At 34.4% G+C, this 25332-nt stretch overlaps 1 protein-coding gene across 2 annotated transcripts in view; it reads left to right on the top strand.

The window, feature by feature from the left end:
• Positions 1 to 25332, top strand: part of LOC143247342 (uncharacterized) — a 35891-nt gene that overhangs the window by 3996 nt on the left and 6563 nt on the right. Inside the window, exons 2-4 of one of the 2 annotated variants that reach the window (XM_076495226.1) lie at positions 993 to 1052; positions 4511 to 4677; positions 9208 to 11892. In XM_076495226.1, coding sequence (XP_076351341.1) covers positions 1011 to 1052; positions 4511 to 4677; positions 9208 to 10417 — 1419 coding nt within the window. In that variant the 5' untranslated portion in view covers positions 993 to 1010 and the 3' untranslated portion in view covers positions 10418 to 11892. Of the gene's footprint in view, positions 1 to 992; positions 1053 to 4510; positions 4678 to 9207; positions 11893 to 25332 lie in introns of those variants that run through there. The other variant, XM_076495224.1, reaches the window with a different exon arrangement.

Genomic DNA, 25332 nt, shown 5'->3' with positions numbered 1-25332 from the left:
ATAACTCTACCAAGTTTCAAGTCAATCTGCCAAGAAATGAAGGAACGACATATGTCTTCCTGTGAAGACAGAATCACAAGATTGACGAAAGCCGAAACTATATTTATTTAGCTGTATCTAGTGGTGGCTTTATAAACTAATTTTTTACAGTACAAAAGTGACTTCTACTTATTTTCAATAAATCACTAAAAATGTTTTGTTTATTTTTTGTAATTATTTTCCTAATAACTCTGATGGAATGTGAAAAAATAGATTTTTCACTGAACTGTCTCCAGAATTTTAACAAAACTTTAAAATCATGATACTGAACTTCGTTTTTAACTCAATTTTTTAATTAACATTTTTAAATTAGGTTCTTATCTTACTATAGAGCTGTGAACAATCTTCATTGAATCAATAATTTCAACTTTAGAAAAAAAAAACATACTTTTATGAATATTAGTCAATCATGGATAAAACTGACCAGGTAACTCAGCAGTAAATCAGAAGGCCTACAATGCTAAAATTCTTGTTTCAATATCCACAGTAGGTAAAGCACAGATAGTCCATTGTATAACTTTGTCTATAAAAGGTTTGACATAAACTTCCGATCGTTGATGTGTTTCTCTATAATTACTTGTTATTTAAGTTAAAAAGTGGGAGAGAGTTGTAAATAAATTCATTTAAATCTTATTTCTTTATTTAAAATTCGATCTATCTACAATGCGGTAGAGTTTCCTTTCATATTCACCAAGTAGCCAGTTACATTTAGTATATTCTTTTTACAAAAACCTGAAGTTTTACTGATACTATGATTTGAACAAAATCTTGTGAATTCGTATTTGTGACATTATACTACAATATTTTGTGAAGAACTAAACTAGCTAATGCATTTTGTATTATTTTACTATTGGAAAAATCCTAAAGCAGTAACAAGCAATGCATTTAATTTGTGTTTGTAATGTATCACGTATAACATAACGTGCTGATTTTAAGTTATTTTTTGTTTCCAGAAAAAGTATATCTGAAACATGTGGGTCCAGAGAGGGTTAATATTGTTAGCGTGTTTGCAGGTATGTATCACTTCAAAGTTAATTGAGATAGTTGAATTCAATGTTCAGTAGCTAACCATTCTAATAGTGCCTCAGGTGTTAATGAGGAGTATAACGTTTGTCTATTGATACCCCTGGTGGTGATAAAAATATAACGTGTATGTAATGGTACCCCTGGTGGTGGTGAGGAATATAACGTGTGTCTAATGGTACCGTGGTGGTGATGAGGAATATAAAGTGTTTCTAATGGTATTCCTGGTAGTGATGAGGAATATAACATGTATGTAATGGTATCCCTGTTGGCCACGAGGAATATAACATGTGTCTAATAGTACCCCTGGTGGTGGTGAGGAATATAAAATATATGTAATGGTATCCCTGGTGGTGGTGAGGATAATAACGTGTGTTACGAAATACTGTTTTTATGTTTCTTCTTTATGATGAAAAAAAAATATTTCTTTTTCTTAAATAATTATCTTTTAATTTGTAATCAGTAAAATACAGTATTGTGCAAAAATGTTAGGACAAAGTCAAAAATTAGATTTCAAGCTACTTTCAAAGACAATGTAAGGTAAACCATAGGTGAAACATCAAAATTTTATTAATCTCCATATTTAGTTCAACAAAAACTTAGTGAAAGTACTTGAATTCAGCAAACGCTTAATATTCTCTGTGTCCCCCTTTTGCTTTAATAACTAACCGCAAAGGGGGTTTCAAACATTGTTCTAACGTAGTTAATCTAAATGTTCTTTAAGATTTTACTTCAAATGTCTCTAATACACTCCCATAAAGTTTATTTGGAAGTGATTTGTTAAGTTTTTGATCTATCAAATCCCAAATCTGCTCAATTGGGTTGAGATCGGGAATCTGTGGAGACTGTTGCATCAATTGAATGACTCCAACAGCTTCTTTCTTAGGTAAGTAATTTCTACATAGGCTTGATGATGGTTTGGGGTCATCATCTTCTTGGTAGTAGAATCCTGTACCAATAAAACGCAAACCACTAGGTATACGATGACAGATCAGTATCTCATGGTACTTTCATTAATTCATTATTCGAAATATCTCTTGTCGCCTCAACAAAAAAATACCCCAAACCATCACATTGCCATTATAAATATCCTCTTTTCTTGCTAAGTATTAGGTGACCATTATGATATCCACTTTTCTCGTGTGTCTTAACGGTAGGGGATGGATGGAACTCCCGCGCCCGCCCTCATGTTGTCTTACCTTCCAATTTTTCTTTTTGTCTGCTCAACAATTCTTTTAGCATTGGCATCTCCCCCTCCCGAAATTCCCATTAAGAAAATTAGCTCAAAATGAAACTTTCTACAATGAAGAAGTCTTAAAAATGCTTATATACAAACACCTAATGATGTACTCAGTTGAAATCCGAGAACTTAGCTTGAGAAATTTTGTACGTTAATTCAGAAGCTGTTGTTCTTGTTATGTTTAGAAAAAAGAGGGGTGGGTTATGAGAGGGAACGTTGCTATATTATCATAAATAAAGTATTACGACTTTTAGAAAAAAAAAACATATGAAAAATGTTGGCAGCACTTTTCAAACAAAACGTGCGCCGTCGTTAAAATAAATATAATTAAAATTCATTCACTACGTAAAATTCCTAATCTGACTTCTTAACCCAACACGTACAACAAATATGAAACAATTTTCAACCTTATTTTCGGTTACATCTAATATATATCATATTCATTCTTCGTCGAAATCATCTTATTACTTTCCTGTCCAAATTCTCCTTATGTAATGCAATCTGAAGGTAACAGGTTCCAATCCCTGTTACACCAAACATGCTCGACCTTTCAGCCGTGGGGGCGTTATAATGATAGGTTAATCCCACTATTCGTTGGTAAAAGAGTAGCTCAAGAGCTGGCAGTGGGTGGATTAGTAGAGTCACAGTTACGACAGAAAGTGTTCGTACCCTTTCATAATGGTCAGTTATGCAGCCTTTCAGGTGAATTACTTGGCGCAATCTCTCCTCATAGTCCTCCATGAACGTTTGACAGTAGTCGACTGGTATTTTCTTCCATTCTTCTTTACGGAAGGCCTCCAACTCTTGCAAGTTTTTCGGATGACAACTCATGCCAAACGTTTTCAATTGGGTTGAGATCGGGTGACTGCGATGGCCACTCCAAAATGCTTATATGGTTCCCCCGCAACCAGGAATGCACATATTTCGATGTGTGCTTAAGGTCATTGTTGTGCTGGAAGATTCAACGACGCTCAAGCCGCAAGTTCCGAGCATCATTCTTGATATAAGTGCCTAACATATCAACGTACTCTTCTCTTTTCATGATTCCGTTAATGCGTTGAAGGCTGCCTACACCAGAAGAACTGAAGGAACCCCATAGCATGATCGAGCCGCCTCTTGGTTCTCTCTGGAATTTTGGTGGGGTGTCCGGAACGAGGGAGGTTAGCAATTGATCCTGCAAGCTTAAACTTGGCAATTATGCTTTAAACAGTTTTTATATGCTTTAATTATTAAGTTGTATAGCAAGACCGGAAAGAGACACACGAGACTTGTATTTTACAATAATTCGATTTTTTAAATCACTGGACGGTTGTTTCCTGTTCGTTATGACGACCAAGCAGATAATGACGGAGAGGCGCTAAATTGTCGGAAGTACATTTCTTGCTGGCTAAATTCCAATAATTATGAACCCAGTGTCTAGTTCTGGAATGGTATAATGTAGTTTATTTGCCAAACTAAACAAAATTTTTACCGGAATATCAGTTTTTTCACACGTTCTGAAATGTACGAACACTTTCTGATCCTCCTATTTTTGGTTATTTGTTTATAAACAATTTATTTGTCGTTTAATTTACATAAAACTTTATGTAGATGTGTGTTAGTATAATATTAATAATACACCCTATGTCTATCAGCCTAATCGGGATATTTTTTAAGTTATGAGCAAAAAGCAACTCGGGACGGAGGGGTACGAACACTCTCTGTCGTAACTGTAGATCAGCCACCTTTTGTAAGTTTAAAATAGTTCAGCCTTTCTTTAAAGTTAGAAACGGTCCAGCCATCTCTTAAAAGTTAGGAACAGTTCAGTCACATATTGCAATTGTAAAATAATTGAGCTACTACTTGGAACTTTAAAACAGCTCAGTCATCACTTGCCCATTTGAAATCGTTCAGCCATCTCTTTCAAGTTGGAAACAACTCCGCCAGATCTTGAAAGTTAAAAACAACTCATACGCCTTTAGCAAGTGGGAAAAAACTCGGTCACCTCTCGCAATTTTAAAACAATTGGACGGCTACTTGAAAATTTAAAACAGCTCAGCCATCACTTGTATATTAGAAACGGCTCAGCCACCATTTGGAAGTTGAAAACATGATGTCAGTTAATCTAAAAAAACCATAGCTGTGGTTGTTCTCTTAATAATAATTCCTAAATCAGATATCGAATAAAACAAATAGATTTCTCTCATCCTTTTTTTTTTTTAACTTTAGACCACGTGGACCCAAATCAACGAACTAACGCCAGTCGCCATGATGCCACAGATTACATCATTGAAAGTCCAGTGTGAGAAAACTGGAATGATAGTTTCTGTTGAGTTTGACAGGCCATTCAATGGGATTATTTACTCCAAAGGATATTACAGCAGCCCCGGGTGTCGGTAAGTACAGGCTGTTTGTTGAAATAGTACATATATATTACAAAGACTTATGGTCGTCTCGTTTCTTTCAAAGTAAGCACACAGAGTGTATGTAAAATATCTTTTCAACATTAATTCGTCCTGAATAACATATCATAATACTTATTGTTTATAGTTTTAATTAATTACTACATATCTCAAAATTACCTTACATCTACTATGATATATTATATTGTACCTAGATTGGTTACAATGTTATTCTTGTCTCTAATTGTCCATTTTTATAAAGTTCTCAAAATTTTAAAATAAACCAAACAGCTTCATTAAGACAAACCTTCATGAGAATTCTCTTGGATTTTCATAATTACGTTGTTTCCGTCACATATCCTTGCAAGTTTTATATTTCCTGAATCAAGTTCTATTCACTGATACTTATGCACGCATGAAACGTTTATTCTAACTCATTTACTCTACGTTTTTCTTTCACGCATTTTGCCAACTACAAACCGAAAGTGTTTACCGCCGTATTTGCACGAAAGTGTTTACCGCCGTATTTGCACAATGCGATATTTAATTATTATTCGTACTTCTACACAAACTCAATATTTACTTATCCTGTTATTTAAATTACCAATATCAGACATTCTTTCTAGGAAGAATTTTCAAGACAATTTTAGTCTTTGATTTGAAGCATTTGTTTTCGTTATCTTGTAAATAATTAATCTTTTTAATTTCTTTTTGCTGTTCTCTACCAATACCAGTCTCAAATATATAACTTATTAGCGGAAGTTATTTATTCTGAAATCAGTCTGATATTGTTTAGTAACATTTACTTTTTTCTTACACTATTAGTGTGCTGTTACATTGATGTGAATTCTTAATAATTTTATTTAGCAGATTTTGATATGTTCAATGTGAAAACTCTTAATTAATGCAATAATATTTCTTCTGCTAATAAATACAAGAATGTGAAGTATCATTTGTTCCACTACTATTTTTCTTGCACCTTTTGTGTGTTATTTGACACATACAACTGAATTATATTGATTGTGCTACTATAAACTTAACTATTTTTGGACGTTTCCAAGTATATTCTCACATCTATCTCAAAACTTATTCTTAAATAGTCTTTCTTCGTTTTCGTAAATTTATGTTTTTTATCACATTTAACTGAAAATATTCTTCTTTGGTAGACATAGCTTATTTTTACACCCTTTTGTATGTTAATAAACACAACCATGTGAAACATTTTTCCTTGGTAGACATATCGTTTCTTAAAACGATAATCTCTTACTAAGTTTACATCAATTAAGAAGCCTCCATTGATTCAGCGGTAAATGTGTGTGTGAGGGCACATCATAGATAGCCCATTGTGTAGTTTTGTACTTAAATAAAAAGAAAGGAAATCAGTTAAGGAAACTGCATAAGCATGTAATTAAAAACCAAAAATATTTCATTGCAAGATGTTGGTTTTTTTTCTATATATAAAGCACTCTTTTTAGTTTCTTTACGTTTGAGCACGATTGTTCTGTATTCTCTTATCCACTTGCACATGTCTCTTTTAAGTAGGTGAGTTAAGCAAACAGTAAGATTAAAAATAAAAAATAAACTTAACATAATAACAACTCGTTAAAATAACTTGCACTTCTTTGATCTTGTATACCAGTCCAGTTAATACATGGCGAGACCTCCAAAGGATATTTAGAACAGACGCAGTTTCTAATGCTTTCAATTGTGATAGCCATTGTTTACAACGTAACAAAAATTCCTCTCTAGGATCTGCGTACTGAACATAGTTTTGGGGGGCAAAAGTGGGAAGATTAGCAAAAACGACTAATTTTTGAAATAACTGTACAAACTATAACATTCATATATCTTTTCTGGATCTTTATTTTTAAAATCATATACTTAATTCTTATTTTTAAGAAAACAATGTGATTGGTTAATATTCTTCGCAGATTTTTAAAGCAAATGTTTAAAAATGACAAAAATGGCTAATTTCCGAAATAATCCAACAACAAAAAAATAAATTTGATGTATACCTATTTACTGGATTTTTTAATTAGCATTTAATAGCATATTATAATTTGTAGTTCTGTGAAAGAATTATCACTTGAGAATTTTCAATAATTTCGGGGGGCAAACAGATTTATAAGTGGTTAAAATGTTTCGTTGGAAGAGGACGAAAAAGGAAGTGGTTGGATTTTGTGACTGATATCTCATTAAAACGAAAACAAAAGTGGACGCTTAAAAATTACGTCACGTCTTGTTAAAGTCTATAATATGTACCTCTACATTACATTCAATTAAAGTGAAATTGTCAGAAGAAATGGTGGCTTTTTATCCACAGATCTAGTGATAGAACAGTCGTTAATGAGAAACCTGTAATCTGATGTTCGTTTAACAAGAGTAAGAGGAAAGACAGGTATTTAAAGAGCACTGTAGGTACCGTATCTTTCTGCATGTCCATAAATAAATAGATAAAGCAGCTTTTTATAGGACTAACGTACGTTACCAGTGAGCACAATAAGACAGCAGGAGGGCCCGAAAGACACGCAGACCCTAATAGAGTACTTATTGAAACAAACTATTTTGATCTTTTGAAGAGTATTTCTAGTTAACGTGAGAAATATGTACGCTTAAAAAGAACAAGCAGATGGTTACAATGAAGAAGGAAGCTGACATGAGAACGGAAGGAGAAACAGTGAGAATAGATCCTCAGCTGTTCTTCCAGATCTTACGTCTCTAATGGATGGGTGATGTATGTTGCAGTGGTTCCCAGCGTCAGAATCTCGTAGCTATGGCCAAATATAATAGCTTTAGAGTATACTTCCAAACACACAAGTGAAGGAAAACATGACTGCCTTATGTAGAAGCGGGAGGAGAACATATACGAAACAGACTGAGTACGGGAACTAAAAAATTGAAACCACGAGACATCATCACTGTCTAACCTGAAGAAAGATATCAGATGCAAGTCCAATAGACGGTGTAAATCTGCTAAGTGTAAGAAAGAGGGATTTGAGTGTAGCACAGCTTGCAATTCGTTCAAAATTCATAATGTACCACTACCAGATGTACATGTTAACTAAATATGTTTGTTGGATTTTGAGACTTGCGCAACGATACCACAGGGCTATCTGCACTAGCCGTCCCTAAATTAGCAGTGAAAGACTCGAGGAGAGGAAACAAGTCATCACCATTCACTGCTAACTGTTGAGCTACTCTTTTACTAACGAATAGTGAGATTCACTGTCACGTTATAACATCTTCACATTTTGTGAAACGGGGATTCGAACCCGCGACCCTCAGATTGCGAGTAAAGCGCCCTAATAACCTGACTATGTCGGGCTAACTAGAGATGTGAAGATTTGCACTTTCTCCAATTGTTTTTCATTTTCCACAAAATTAAAGATTCACATTAAAAATTCCTTTTCAGAAGTCTGCCCCATTTTGGTTATCTCTTTCAGCTTTTGTCCTAAAAGTCGTTGAGAAATAATAATCAGTCACATTGTTTTCTTAGAATTAAGATGAAGACATATGATTTTTACAAATAAAGATCTAGGATTTTGTTGTTTTTTTTTGTTTTCTTACAGCAAAGTCACATCAGGCTATCTGCTGAGCCCACCGAGGGGAATCGAACCGCTGATTTTAGCATTGTAAACCCGTAGACTTATCGCTGCACTACCGGGGGGCAAAAAATATCTAGGAAAAAAATTGTGGAATTGCTTCAAAAAATAGTTGTGTTTGTTCATTGTATCCAGTTTTTGCCCCTCAAAACCTTGTTCAGCATGTAGATCCTAGGAAGGATATGGGTTAGGTTATAAGTACTGCTTATCACAACTTAACACAATCAAAACCATTTCTGTTACAATTTTTTGGGGCTGAGTTGTTTGTGTTTTATTAAGTTCTCTGTACTGTACGCCTTAGAAAGTATTATGTGTTGAATTAATTAGTTAAGTTAACATGTGTTATGTTAACGGTAACGACAATAAAGAGGCTAAAATTTATTTGGAGAATAATTTAAATAAATATTAAAATGTTGTGGAAAGGTCGTCGAAACGTTTCCATTTCTACAATTATCCAGAGGGCGAGTAAGCAAAATTTAAGAAAACCTGAATTTCAGTCAATAAAGGAGAATCCACGAAGAAGTCGCATATTTAAGAGACAAATAAAATTTATAATATTATCATTAAGCACACGTTTTGTGCAATTTTGATTTCTGAACGTACAAAATCAAAATCTCTTTCTCCCATTTTGTGAAGCGAAAGGCGAAAACGAACAAGGACCTCCATAAAGGACTCGTTTATTCTTGCATCAGTTTATACTATGATTCTAAATTGTAACATAAATCGTAAACAGATTAATTAATTTTCAACTTAAAAGCAATCATAATCCAGAAAACTAAAAAAAAATCTAACTCGAAGACTTTAATTCGTTCATAAACAAAATGCTAAAATTATCCTTAAAAATTGAAAAAATCGTAAAGTGAATTTTCTAAATATATTGTATAATTTTATTTTCCACTTCAAATTCTTACTTGTAACCTAGATACGTGGCAATAGGCAGCAATAGAAGCTACTTCGACTTCACCATTCCCATAAATGGTTGTGGGACGCAATCCACAGAAGTTGGTGGTCGTTTAAAATTTGATAACACCGTCATCTTTCAAACCGACCTGTTAGTACAGGAGCTGGGAGATAAGGCTAAAATGATCTCATGTGATTGGCAGTCCTTATTGGACAAACTGGTGACCTTTCGACCCTTTATGGTTAACATGCTTGAAGCGGAACGAATTGAAATCCTCGGAGATTCAGTAGAGTGCTGGATGGAGATACAGATTGGAGAAGGACCTTTTGCTCCTATCGTGAACGGCATAGTTCGCATTGGAGACAAGATGTCGGTTGTCGTGTATGTGCGAGACAAGGGTGCAGGTTACGACGCACGCGTAAAAGACTGTTACGCTTACGACAATTCTGATTTCCATAGTTCCGACACCAGCCGGGTACAACTAACAAATGTTCAAGGCTGCCCCATAAAGCCGACGCTCTTCTCTCAGTTCCTTAAAACTTTGGACACTCGTGACACTGGCGCAGACCTTATCGCGTTTGCCACAATGCGTGCGTTCAAGTTCCCTCAAACAATGAACGTATACATCACCTGTAAAGTAGAAATATGTAGGACTCCCTGCCAGACATTTTGTGACGACTTTCCTTCCGAGACTATTTCCTTTGGAGAAAAAGCCTCAGAGCAACGACAGGTCACAACAACTACCCTTCCACTTTTCAACCCACGCGACATTCTCACCACTGTAAACACTACAATCACAACTTTGCCGACAATGGTCCCTACGTCTACTCAGCCCTTTACCAACACACCGACAGATACAGATGTAACAACAGTTTCCACCACTCAACAACTACTCGACGCTCGCTCCTTCCAACGAGAGGAGACGAAGGCGAATCGATATGCACGAGACTTGCGGCAGCCCGGTAACTTTTCCCTCAACTTATCACGGAGTTTCACCGTTGTTTCATCAGAAGATCTCCCAGAATATGAAGCCACTATTGAGAACCAAGGATTAATTCCGAGCCGCAAAGATGGTGACTGCATTTCATATGTTGTATTCGCTGTGGGGATCAGCATCCTGGGGTTCCTGTTGCTGTCCTCCCTTTTGTTAGCTGTCGTCTTATGCATCAGACTGCGAGTCAGTAAAGAAGGGATGATGCTTGCTGGTCCTCTGTACGTCACTCGAAAGTAAAGTAACACTACAGCAGAGAAGAAAGCAATTTCTAGTTCACTTCAGGCGGATTACAGCGAGCTCGCTATCACGTACGTTAAGACCGAGCTGTTGGAAACAACTTTAAACTTTGTTCGAATACTGGGAACTTGAAGTATTCACCTCGTACTAAGTAATACAGTTTATCATGCTGAACACGTAAAGTGATAATCCTTAACATGTTTAAATACGTCCAATCTATACGTAACCACTAGCTTAACGAGCACAAACTTTAAAACTGTTAGAATTATTATTGTTATTATAATTACGGCTCATCTTATTTCTGATCAGTTAGGGAGCGTTACTGATAAATCCTATACAAATAGCCAATTACACGAGTAAAATAATCCAGCGGTAATCAAGATAAATTTGCCCACGTTATTTTTTCTTGTATTTTAATGCACGTACACAAAAACGCGTTTAGATATATGGTTGAGTAAAATATATATACCTACAAACAAAATATACAATTTTATTATTATCTTCCAATAACACATTTTTTCGCTCTTGTTAAATAAAACAACAACCAAATAATGCCACGATCATGTTTAAAGTAATTGTGCTCGGTCACAATTTTTCTCTTTTCACTAGCATCAATTACTAAATAAAAATAATGAAATATTAATGAACTATTTTAACAACATGTATGTAAGTCTTAGCTTTGTTTAACGCAAAATTAAGTTAAATTAAGTGACATTTTTTATAAACTCAAATAAAATCACGGCCCATAATTCTAGAATGTAAGTTTATTACCTCATAAATATTTCTCTATTGCCGCTTCATCAGAAGCTATCGATTTCCTATGTATTATAAACTAGATTCGTGAACCGTAAATAAATCGATAACTTCTGACAAGTTGTAATAGCGAAATATTGAACTAATGAATTTACATTCTGGAAATATAGGTCGCGATTTTATTTATGTTTATAAAAATATGCGTAATTCTTTTATTCCAAAAGTATTTTTAAACCCATTCCCTTAGAGGGACAGCGGTAAGTTTACAAAATTCCAATGGGTTCCCCGCGGTGGACACAGCTAGTAGTCCAGTGTGTATCTTTCTTCTGATACAATCAAAAAGTTTTATTAACCCATGACTCTCACGGAGAGAAAAAAAAAACCTTTATATTTTCACTAGGAACAACGTGTAATGTAGAAAGAGGATCCAATCAATAAAACACTATTGTTGACGTAAAATGATAAATAAATTTTATGAGTAATATTTTTACATTTTTCATTTCCTAGAAGTGACTATTTTCAGGTTCATTTCACACTTCCAGGCAAGAAACAGTGACATTCTGATTATTTTGTATTTTGATGTAAAGTGGAAAGCAGAGACTGACATATGGTACGGTTATGATATTATAACACAAACGACAATAGGTTATATGTATATTACAGTTTGCTCAATGGTATATAAAATACGTGTGTTTGAATAAAATGCATTTATATATTGTTAATTATTTTTGTGTCATATTTATTACTGTTCTAAGTAAATGAAAACGTTCGAGCTCAGAGTAACTTTTGTTGTTTTTTTATATTATATCTGCAGAGCAACTGCAATTTTATTTACAAACAAAAATTACTACTAGTAACTTAGCAGGTAGAACATGAAGTGATCCTTAGTAGTCTTATCGCCACTCTACACACCTTAGAACATTCTGATTCACTTCATCTCAACATATAGTAAGTGCTCTGTATCTTCAGTGATGTCGAGAAAACCCACTTGTAGAGAAATATATATGCAAAAACGGCTCGTTTGGGTTGAGAAAATATTTTACATAGAAGGTCGAAACGTTGTTCACTCTTCTATGTAAAATATTTTCTCAACCCAAAAGAGCAGTTTTTGCATATATATTGCTCTGTATCATACCTCACATCTTACCTGACAGAAGCAATAGTGTTTAGAAGTTTTACCCCAGTCAACTAAATGTCTTACACAGTTTGCCAATGTAGCCTTGTGTTTGTTATGAAAAGTATAAATAGGAATACATTTTCTTAGACTTCTGGCTAAACTTCAAAGACTTAAGTGAAAGTAACCATAAGAAATAATGTGTTTCTGATAACAGATATAACGCGTACTGCAGCAGTTAACCTTTTGATGTATATGGGGATCTATTGTACCCTAAAAGGAGATTTTTCAATGGCCATAAAACCACTAAATATTTTCTTTATATGTTGGAATTTTTTGACGTTTGTTGTCTTATAGTAGGTTCAGTTTATTTGTTTTTTACTACTTAAGTAATACAAATAGATTAATTGATTGATTGTTTCGGAATTTCGCACAAAGCTACTCGAGGGCTATCTGTGCTAGCCGTCCCTAATTTAGCAGTGTAAGACTAGAGAGAAGGCAACTAGTCATTACCAACCACCGCCAACTCTTGGGCTACTCTTTTACCAACGAATAGTGGGATTGACCGTCACATTATAACGCCCCACACGGCTGAAAGGGCGAGCATGTTTGGCGCGACCGGGATGCGAACCCGCGACCCTCAGATTACGAGTCGCACGCCTTAACACGCTTGGCCATGCCGGGCCAATACAAATAGATGCTAGGTAGTACAGTTAATCTCTAATTCTTAATAGAAATATGACTAGTAAACAAGTTGTTCGGAGTAAAATACCGAAAGATTTACAAGAGGAAGTACATGAACCTGACTCTATGAAGATGAATTTTGTTTAAAAGAAGAAGAAACAGTTGGTGAGAAAATTACAAAAAAACATTTGACCACTAAGAATGATACACAATATATATCAATGAAAACTTCTTTATTGAAGAGAATGAAACTAATTTATCGATTAGAAGAGGAACGGACCAGAAGAGGAATAGTAAAACCACAAAATACGAGAAAGTGTCCATTCCACACAAGGACAACATAATGACTACTGCTTAACATAAGTAACCACAGACCATTGTATAGTATGACAAAATATAGACTAGAGTTGCTAAATTGGATAAAATTGTTCGTAGAAATAAATAAGACGTTTGGTTTTGTGGCTGTTTTCTCTAATGTGCTGGATATTTCTGTCTTCAATGCTTTCATCAGTTAATGCAGACTGGAATTAGAAGAAAAACTAAGCAAACAGACGAAGATTTTTTCTTATCTTGCAGGGAATGAACTTATCGAGAAGTTAGGAAAGCGAGAACCTGAGCCCTTCCGTTAAAAACACCATACTTGAAGATAATTGTGCGACTTAAGAATTATTAAAACAAGTTTTAAATATTTCGGGGAAGTATCTGTATGTATTACTGGCTGCTTGTTAAGCAGAATACAGAAATAGAAAAATAAATTATATCGTAACGCCTTGTTTCAAAATGGGGGTCTATTTGGTTCACAGTGTGCCTTAGTGTGACTAGTGGAAGAATGTGATAAAGAGAGTTGAAATAAATAAACCTTTGTTTACACGATATAAACCAATCTCACCAATGTGAAGAATAATCCAAGGTATGGTATTTTAGGCTTAAACTTACGAATATTTCGAACTGGTTTATTGTCAGTTAGTTATTCTTTCATTTAAAAAAATCGTTAATAAAAATTGCGAATTTCTTTTGTTTTAAGGCACTTAAAAATTTTTCCCAAGCCAGCTTATCATCCATAGATTGTATCAGGCGAAACACTGGATGAATACCTCTGGAGTACTATAACTTATAAGGTGTTTTTTGTGTGTGTGCGTGCATGTATATGTTTGCAACTGTGGCATAAGATGTTTCAGTATACAAACATACGGAATGACTGCCGAAACTGTAACTGCAAACTTTGTATTTAATATTAAAAAACTCGTTCGTTCTTCTGTGTCAAAATATATATGTATCAGTGAATTGTCGCAATGTATTTGCACCGACTTTGTGTCTGACGTCTAATTTGCTATACGCAATTTCATTTACGTTAAAAATATCAGTAAGAGCATTCTAAGGAAATATAAGATTCCGACACGTAATTCTTTATAAAAATAGTTAAATCAAGCAAAGATTGTTTTGTTTGTTTGTTTGTTTTGAATTTCGCGCAAAGCTACTCGAGGGCTATCTGTGCTAGCCGTCCCTAATTTAGCAGTGCAAGACTAGAGAGAAGGCAGGTAGTCATCACCACCCACCGCCAACTCTTGGGCTACTGTTTTACCAACGAATAGTGAAATTCACCGTAACTTTATAACGCTCCCACGGCTGAAAGGGCGAGCATGTTTGGTGTGACGGGGATTCGAACCCACGATTCTCGGATTAGGAGTCGAACGCCTTAACACGCTTGGCCATCAAGGAAAGAACCGAATGCTTTTCAAAATGATATTTCAAGAAAAATTACATTTTTTTCTCAGTGTATTTGAGTTACGTAAAATACAAATAATTGTAGTAACAAACGATTATAATTCAAATGTTTTTTTGATTTGAATTATGCAACAATATTAGAGTACTTGTTATGTTTTTCTAGGTCTGGAATAGCTTGGTGGTTAAGTTGGACTTGGTATGACCTGGTGGTTAAGTTGGACTTGGTATGACCTGGTGGTTAAGTTAGGCCTGGCATGGCCTTTTGATTAGGACGGTCGAACTGCAATCTTTTAGTCGCGTCACCAAACATGTTCGCCCTTTCAGCCGTGGAGGCCGTTATAATTTAATAGTCAATCACATTGTCCGTTGGTAAAAGAGTAACTCAAGAGTTTGCGCTGGATGTTGTTGAAGAGCATCCTTCCTTCCAATCTTTCACTGCTAAATTAGGGACAGCTAGCGCAGATAACCCTCGTGTAGCTTTGTACGATATTCAAAGCAAAAATAAATAAACGTTCTCTGGCTTTGCTATAAGAAAACATACACTCTAATAGGTAAATGAGAAAATTCTCAATTTTTCACAAATTCTCATTTCATAAACATTCAAATTTAAAGTAAATGAAAATCATTCCTGGAAATGAAAACTAAAAAAAATATAATAAATTGAGTACAGTAATTGATTGTCTTGTATCTTCTTTATAACGGGCCAAGCTGAGGTTCAACGACTTTTTTCTATAAATGGACTACTCAGTGACATATAATGGGGATCAACAATGGTTATATTTAGTACCTCATTGTGTCAGGTCAGATGTAGTTCATAGATGTTGTTCTTATGTCAATCGTAATTCAGGATGTTTATTTTGTCGAGTCAACGATAGTTAAAAACTGTTTTTTCTAAGATCAACCGTAGTTTAAAGCTACTTTTTTCACGTCAACGATAGTTCAATGCTGTTTTTTCCCAGATCAACCGTAGTTTAAGGCTACTTTTTCTCTCGTCAATGATAGTTCCAGTCCATTTTTTCTCAGATAAACCGTAGTTTAAGGCTACTTTTTGTCACATCAACGACAGTTCAATGCTGTTTTTTCCAAGATCAACCGAAGTTTAAGGCTACTTTTTGTCACATCAACGATAGTTCCAGTCTATTTTTTCTCAGATAAACCGTATTTTAAGGCTACTTTTTGTCAAGTCAAACATAGTTCAATGCTATTTTTTCCCAGATCAACCTTAGTTTAAGATCATTATTTCTCGATCAACAGCAGTTCAATAAATGTTTGTGAAGTCAACATTAGTTAAGGGCCAGCTGTTTCTTGTCAGATAAACAATAGTTCAAAGCTGTTTTTTTTTTAATTCTTGAAATCATGAACAAAATTTTAAAACTATTTGTTGCATCCACACATACGCATTCAGAAATTGCGGAAGAGAAAACACGAACAAAGAAGAAAACTTATTTTACACTTTATTTATAAGGTATATATTCGAACTTGTACAATAAACCCAGAAACTGAAATGTGATTTTCGGCCACGAAATATTCCTTGTTTAACAAATAAAGTTTTTTTTTTTTTTCATGTATGGGTCAATTCTCACCACTAATCTTTAATGAGCGATACATACCTTCACCACTATTTGCAATTAACATAAGATGTAATGTAATGGCATAACTCTTCAGTATAGATATCATTTGTACTTATGAACTTGTTGCATCTAGTACACCATGGTGGTCATCTTATCTGTTCTCATTTGCTACCCAGTGGCACAGCGGACTTACACTGCTAGATATCGGGTTTCGATACTCGTGGTGGGCAGAGTACAACCCATCATGTAGCTCTGTTCTTATTTTCAGTTTATTGTGATGTAATGTTTCATGGTTTATTCAATCGGTTCCTCGATGGATCAACGGTAAGATTACGGACAAATCCGGATTCGATTCCCTAAGGTGAACAAAACGCAGGTAACCCATTATATAGTTTTAGGTTAAAACAATAACAACAAGCACCCTAGGCGAAATAATGATATATTAAATGTTGTTTCGGTCTGGTGTAAAGATAACGCTAGTGTTCACGAGACTGTATTATTTAAACAAATAAACTGCTTATCATGTGTGTTTTTCTCATAGCAAAGCCACATTGGGTAACTGCTGAGCCCACCGAGGGGAATCGAACCCCTGATTTTAGTGTTATAAATCCATAGACTTACCGCTGTGCTAGCAGAAGGCAACTGCTCATCATATGATATTTCTTCATTGTTTAGGTTCGAGAGCACTCTTACGAGTGTTACATCGCTGTCTTGTTTATAGAGAATTAAGCAGAAATAACTGGGCAGCATTGTTAGATGGTTAAGGCGCTCGATTCGTAATCTGAGGGTCGCAGGTTCGAATCCCCGTCGCATAAAACGTGTTCGCTCTTTCAGCCGTTGGGACGTAATAATTTGACCTTCAATCCCACTACTCGTTGGTAAAAGAGTAGCCCAAGAGTTGGCAATGGGTGGTGATGGCAAGTTGACTTCCCTCTAGTCTTACACTGCTAGAGTAGGCACGGCTAGCGCAGATAGCCCTCGTGTAGCTTTGCGTAAAATTAAAAAATAAACAAACAAACTTTATTTAACTAAAAGAGGTTAAGACTAGGAACTCATTCCAAAGTTGGTAAATTAGTGTTAATACGTCATACGTACTCTGGTTCTTTCCTTCCTTACTTACATAATCAATGATGAACTTATAATTAAGGGAAGAATCTTGTGATCCAAATGTACTCATTAAAACACTCTGAAATTTAAAAAAAAACAGCGATAACAACTTACTTTAGTACAAATAATATATTAAACGAAGATATTCATTTAGTAACTGATAGTAATTTGTAAATTATAGAAGTTTTGTTTGGTTTGGTTTGAATTTCGCGCAAAGCTACAGAAGGGCTATCTACGCTAGCTCTCCCTAATTTAGCAGTGTAAGACTAGAGGGAAGACAGCTAGTCATCACCATCCACCGCCAGCTCTTGAGCTGCTCTTTTACCAACAAATAGTGGGATTGACCGTAAACATTATAACACCCCCATGGCTGAAAGGGCGAGTATGTTTGGTGTGATGGGGATTCGAATCCGCGGCCCTCGAAAATTATAGAAGTGCAGAGAAGCAAACTGAACATTTTTTTATCAGACACACTTAATGCATTTCTCTTTTGGTTCATAACATTTCAACCTTAGGCCTACTTAGAGACATTAACGCCCAGAGCATCTCATTCATATAAAATGTTTATAGCAATACATCTAACATAATTCAATATGTTTGTCATAAAGCTATAGTAGTAGGCCTACTTTATTTTTAAACAATACATTCTTTATTCATTTTTTTCTTGTTGTTTTTTCTAGAATAACATTGTTTAATAGTGTTTCAACCACACTATATCCGCTATATACATTACCGACTACGCGTTCTTTCAGTAGTTTTTATTCTCTTTGTTAGTCAATTTTCCAAAGGAAAGGACATAATAAATCAACTCACAATAACTAAATACTATGTCTGCCGTATCTCAGCCAACCTGAAGAACCTTGGTATTTAACGAAAGACCTCGTTGGCACTGAGTTAAACAGATATAGTATAGTTGTACACTTTTCTCTACGCTCACTCAAACATTCTTATTCATAATAAATTAATTGGAAAACATAGTGTTACAATGAAGACATAATACCACAATGAAACAAAATTACCGCATCGCTGAAAGAAATACAATAAGAACACGAGAAAACGAACGGACATTAACTTTTATAGCGTATGAGAATATGAAACGTGCAAAATAATAATAGTTCTTCAAATTAGTTCTCCATTTTCCTCATAGGGTGATAAGATTCTGCAACATTATTTAATTTAACCATGTTATAATTGAACCTTATTCTTTCTTTTAACTTTAACACTAAACATGTTCCGTTGAAAAATTTGTTCCTGTTTTTTTTTTTTGTTTTTTTCAATTGAGATAATATTTTTATCTATAGAATTTGTCCCCCTGTTGGACAGTGGTAAATCTACGAACTAACAATGCTAAAATCCGAAGTGTAATTTCCTACGGTAACACAGCAGATGGCCCAAAGAAACTTTCTTTTACATAATTATCCCAAATAATTGTATAATTCGTTATTATTAAGATTTTTTTTTTTTCGGGAGGGATAACTGACGGCTGACAGTGTGCTGAAAAGAAAGAAAAAGGAGACAAATCCCCATGATCCCCCTCATTTCTCACAATTCACCAAAACGTGTTCAATTATTTCTTTATACACATATAGCATTGGCTACATAATCTATTTTCAGAGTTTTGATTCATATACATAACTTATTATTACTAGTATATGCACAGTCAGGAATATATAAAAAATGTCGCTTAGGGTATTATCTAATATAATCAGAATTTTATATATATATGTATATAATACGTGTAATTTTTACTACGTAAATAATATAAGTAAGACATCAACAATTTTTACTACGTGAACCCCCTTTCCTGACGAAGCGCGATTATAATAAATCATATTTGCCAAAGGAAAACGAAATTATTGTATTTTTAAACATTGCGTTTTTTAATCGGTCTGTTAGGGGTATCTTCGAGAATACGAGTTTATGATAGAATTTCAGATAAAATTAGTTTATTTATTTATCAAATTGTCTTCCTTCAACTCAGCACTTGCCAACTCTTGGGTTACTCTTTGCTTACGAATAGTGAGATTGATCGTTACATTATAACACCCCCACAGCTGAAAAAGCGTGCATATTCATGGACATGGTTTGATACTGCAGTTTACTAGTCAAGTGCCATGACCACTAATACCATGCTAGGCCTCTCAATTATGCTATGCCCAATACTGTTTATTATCTTACGGCAAATGACATTGGTTGTACTAAATCAATATAGTTACGAGTGCTTGAATATCAAGGTTGTTAAATTATTAATATAAAATACGTAGATATGAAATAAGCATTTCATACGTTTATAGAAAGGACAAATAGCCTTATATATTACATTTGAAGTTTTTTATGTCATGCTGTATTGTAGCCCACAGAGTACATAATTATTCTTGCGATTTACGACATGAACACGTTTTACTGACAGTACAAACTGAAACATTACAACGTCCCGTATGTCATGTCATTTTAGTGTCTACTGACTGACAAATAACACATTAGTCTATAATAGTGCGAGCAGTTAAAACAGGTTGTCCTCGGCCTCCTCACGGGAAGTAATTTACATAAAAAGGAAAGTAATTTAAAATAAACAATGATAAAAATAACCAGCAAGAATTATATTTTTAATTACTATCAACGTCCACATTGGCACAGCGGTATGTCTGCAGACTTATAATGCTAGAAACCGGGATTCGATACCTGTGGTGGGCGTGGCATAAATAGTCTATTGTGCAGCCCTCTGGTTAACTACACACAAGTAAATAATTACTATCAGTTCCAAAATTTATACTCACAACTAATACTAAAATTAAATTCTCATTTATTAATTTGCCTTTAATCAAATTCATTCAAATAAAATTAATCAGTTTATCATTGTAATGAGTACTAGTCTATACGGTCACGTTTCCCGATAAGTCAGCGATACGTTTAGAGTTCCAACGCTTTAATCCTAGGTTCGATTCTCCACGATTGATAGAATACGAATAGCCCATTGTGTAGCTTTGAACCAACAAACAACAAAAAATACACGATCATAAAAGGTGTAATTGATTATTTTTTAATTAATAATTAGTTTAACCCGAGGCTACGTTGAGATAACAGCTGTCGCCCTCAAGATATTCAGTCATGATAAGAAATTATGCTTTGATTCCAGTTATTGTCATTCAATCCTAGAAGGTTTCTTGGTAAAAGGTTTGGTTTGTTACCTGCGTGTCTTGAAACTCCCCCATTAGTTCCTCCTAGCGGCACTGAGGTCTGCCTGTCGCTGACAACGGTAGAAGCTGGGTTTCGATATTCGTGGTGAGCAGAGTGCTGATAGCCCATTGTGTAGCTTTGTGCTTTATTAGTACTTGTATCAACTATGTATTTGAATGTTTAAGATTTTGCTAGCTTCTGTGCTTTATCAGATAAGTTGATCTAGAAAGTTTCTTTTATTTATTTATTTTTACGTGTTTTAGTATTTTTCCAGCTGTCGATGAAAATGGAGCTAAGTAGTGCAGTTGAACGTGTTACTTGTAAGAAACGTTATCTACGCTAAAGTTTCAGAATTATATACATATTTTTTTTCATTTGTTTGTTTCAGGGCAGAACTGCATTAGGTTTTCTACTATGTCCAACAAACTTGGGGCACTAGAATTTTCTTGTTGCCAAAAAAGAAATGTAGGGCTCTTGGTTTATATATCTATATATATAAAAAAGAATGGTTCTTAAAACTCATTGAAACAAATGTTATCGCGTTACTATTATATATATACAGTGTTAAAAATATACTTTAATAAACTTCACAAGCATTTTCATAATACAAAAGAAAGGTAACGTTTTTAGCTTATTTCTATATTACGTCATAGTAACGAAAAACAAAATACACTTTTGGAACAATATGTTAGTATATAGAAGTACTTGTAAACTAGTTTCGTAAGTTTCATGTGTTCACTTCAGTTCCTGTTCTGAGGAGAAATCTATTTATTTAGAAAAAAAATGCTCACACAACTAAAGTGATACCTGATTGTGATTTTTTTTTGAGAAAATACACATGGTCGGAAAATAATTAAAGTTACAGTGACTTTCAGAGATGATAAATTTCGCTAATTTAGTTAACACACTTCACACAAGTAAGTTACACATACTTATCACCTTCTTGTTAAAACCCTCAACATTTCCTTACCAAAGCTGATCTCATGCCATTTGAAAATACAGTCTCTAGCTAGTCAGGGTTATGTTGTTATTTTTAATCCTTTGTGTAGCAAATCATTACGTATTGCAGATATTTAAACAAGTTATAGAACGATCTGATGACATATCGGAATAAAATTTCAATGTAATAAGCTTATCCGTAACCACTAGGCTCGTTTTCAGTAGGGAACATACACTCCTAATCATTACTAAGTATATGTTATTGAAAAATATAACTATTACAACTATGTGTTTATTTTAGAGCAAAGCATCAGTGGGCCATCTGTTGTGTCCACCGCGGGCAGTCGAACCTTTGATTTTAGTTTGTAAGTCTATAGATTTAACACTATTCTACCGAGAAACACTTTAGAAAACTAGCTGGGGACCCACACCTTGGATAGAAGTTATTTAAATCTAATTAATGAAAAGTTATCTTAGGACATGAGAAGTTGTTTCCTTTATATTTAATTACAAAAAAAAATCGCTCATAAAAACAGCAGAACACAAAATGTGAAACCGTAAATTTGCATGTATCTCCTCATAGTCCCAACAAACCTTCATGCCAAATTTGGTGAAAATCCATTAACATGGACAAAGTAGTGGTAAAAAAAACACACACGCAAAAACACTCATAAAGCCCAAAAGACCGCAAAATGCAAAATTGAAAATGTGTGTATTTCCTTATTGACCTAACGAACCTCCATACCAATTTTGGTGAAGTCTACCCAAACCCTGCTAAGTATTTACATGGACGTACAACAGACAGCACTATCATATTTATATAGATGAGACCAGTGCATTAGATCCGCCCTGTGATGACATCTTTATGACGTCATATCTGCACTCTGAGAATGGAGAAAAATAAAATCCTACGTAACGAGAAACGGAAACGAAACTGGAAAGTCGTGACCCCTATTGCAAATCTACATGCACAGATGATCAGAATTTCACGAAGTCGGGGGTTTGCACATCGCGTAGTAAAAATGCTTTTCCAGTATCATGTAAGCAAGAGTTCTATTATAATACGATGTGCGTATATATGTTACTGTAATCAAAATATTCCATCCACATATAAGAATTAAGAAGTTTCATTATTACAGATATGTCTGATTGTAATTAAGCACAAAGCTACACTTTGAGCTATCTGTGCTCTACCCTCACAGGTATAGATATCCGATTTCTAGCATTGTAAGTCTGCAAATATTACAGATATCAACCCTAGTCATTATCAAAATGAAAACGCTTGAGGTTATATAGTCAAGTGTTAGTGGTGTATTCCAAATGGTCAAGTTTGAATCCCGTGATTTCAAAATTGTATTTAACTTTGTAAGGTAGTAACATTCTTATTCCAAGTAGTTTGGTTTTAAAATTAAAATTTCAAAGACAATACATGACGTTACTGATGAATTACAGTATTTCGTAGTTTTTCAAGTTTTACCAAAATGTGGTGTTCTCTAAAACATCATTTATATAAAATTCATTGTGGCCTGTTTCTTAAAATCATCAGTACATGAGCATAAAAACATTACAACTAAATAAACAGTTTTATAAGTTTCATATTGTAATAACTTACGAGCGCAACCAAGGATGAATATTTCACACTACATCTGCTGAAGAGTTCTTTCACACAATACCAGGATTCATAAGACCAGGTGTACCTCTGTTGGTCAACTGTAAGCTTAGGGGCTCACAACGCAAATATCCATGGTTCGATATTTCATAGTGGACTGACGAGAGATAGAGAGTTGTGTAACTCTACACTCAAAAACAAAAGAAAAAACAAAAGGCCGGTTGGGATGCAACAGACATATAAGTGATCTAGGCTCTATTTATATCGTCAATTTTCATGAACAACGAATGTTATGGTAAGAAGTAGATAAAGTAATGAACTGTATTTATTATCAATAGTATTTAAGTCAGTTACAAACTGACATCTTACAGTCAGGAATATAACAAAATATTATTTATTTATTTTCATTTTTTTAAATCTGATTACTTAAATTAAGATTACTAATCTTATCTTCAAATTAACTTTCGTATTTTAACCTGCACGACACTTGATGTGACACATGGTTAAATGATCAAGTTGTGAACTCAAAGGTTCAAGCAATAGCTAACCCTGATTTAGAACTTCTGGCCAGATGGACAACACTCAGTTATAAGCACATATAGCCTATTATTTGGTTATCCTTAACCGATAACGATATTAATTGTGAAAACTACAATGCTCGAACAGTTTCGAGAAGAAGAAAACAAATCTACGGATTGTGCATGAACCTCCATACCACATTTGATGAATATCTATATACATCCTGCGAAGTAGTTACCTGGACAGACAATACTGTTATATTTAAAAAGATACGTCTAAATATTCTGAATAGTTTAAGTTATAATAAACCAGTACTTTTTCCTATTAAATGCTAAAAAGTTTTTTTTTTTTTTTTTTTCCTTTTCTTCTTTCGAAGCTCTACTCAAATAAATGGTTGAGTCTAAGAAGGCAAAATGCATATTTTTTCTGTATGTTCATTGGCCTTAAGATTTTGGCCAGCAGTGTATGTTCTTCAATAATCTGCTATGCACAAGTGTATGCTAGAATAAAGCAACACAAATAATGTATGCAAAATAGACAACAGCAAAACGTACCCTTAGCATAAGTCATCTATTATCTACAACATTTACAACCGCTACCTTAACATCAAATATTTAAAAACAGCAACAGTTATATGAAATACTGTTATATATAGTGGTAACAAATACTGAATACACATACGCGATTTCAGCTAAATATAAGAAACAGTAGAATGAACCATCACCGTCTTCTGAGTAGGCAAATCTTCTATGGTAATCGTTCACTGCTAAAGCTTGTTGAAATATAATCGGGAAATGCACACAGAGACAGTAAGCTCAAGTAACGATGAACATCAATGACTCTAGCAACGATATGTAACATGGAAATCTTCAACATAACAGTTTCCAATATATGCGATAGGAAATGCACAAGTTTCAGTTTCCAACTGAGGTACACGTTAATAAAACACTGAATTTTTAATGATAGAAATTCAAGGACATAGAAAATTTCACAACACAACAAAATTAAAAGGAGTGATTTAAGTTTTGTGAAATATCAATGTCTGAGTGGACTTAACTATTGAAAATGAAGGTTATGAATGTGTTTTCAAGAATAAGCCTGCTTCTTAATGTGATTTTTATCTAAATGTTCTATTAAGATTTTAAGAAAATTCCTGTGCGATCCCTGTTACAAACCATTATCGAAGTTCACGTTGATCTGATGAGTAAACACATTATTTACCTTAAGACTAATGACATCATCGAACACTTAAAAACACGAATTTGTTTTTCTTTAACAAGTTAATATATTATTGGCCAGTGATTTTCTCCATTATGATATTTTATCCTAACATTAAGAAGAACTGTATATTTATGTTAAACTTATTCTATCACTTATAGGACAAAAGTGTGTTTTGAATTTTTTAATCAACCACTTTTAAATACTTTTCCAAAGGCATCTTTTTTCTTTGAGGCCCGGCATGGCCAGGTGGGTTAAGGCGTTCGACTCGTAATCTGAATGTCGCGGGTTCGATTCCCCATCGCACCAAACATGCTCGCCCTCCCAGCCGTGGGGGCGTTATATTGTGATGATCAATCCCATTATTCGTTGGTAAAAACAGTAGCCCAAGAGTTGGCAGTGGGTGGTGATGACCAGTTACCTTCCCTCTAGTCTTACACTGATAAATTAGAGACGACTAGCGTAGACAGCCTTCGAGTAGCTTTGCGCGAAATTCTAA

The sequence above is a fragment of the Tachypleus tridentatus genome, chromosome 3, assembly GCF_004210375.1.
Source record: "Tachypleus tridentatus isolate NWPU-2018 chromosome 3, ASM421037v1, whole genome shotgun sequence".
In the NCBI taxonomy this organism is placed as follows: Eukaryota; Metazoa; Arthropoda; class Merostomata; order Xiphosura; family Limulidae; genus Tachypleus; species Tachypleus tridentatus.
This window is presented reverse-complemented; position numbering and strand designations above follow the sequence as displayed.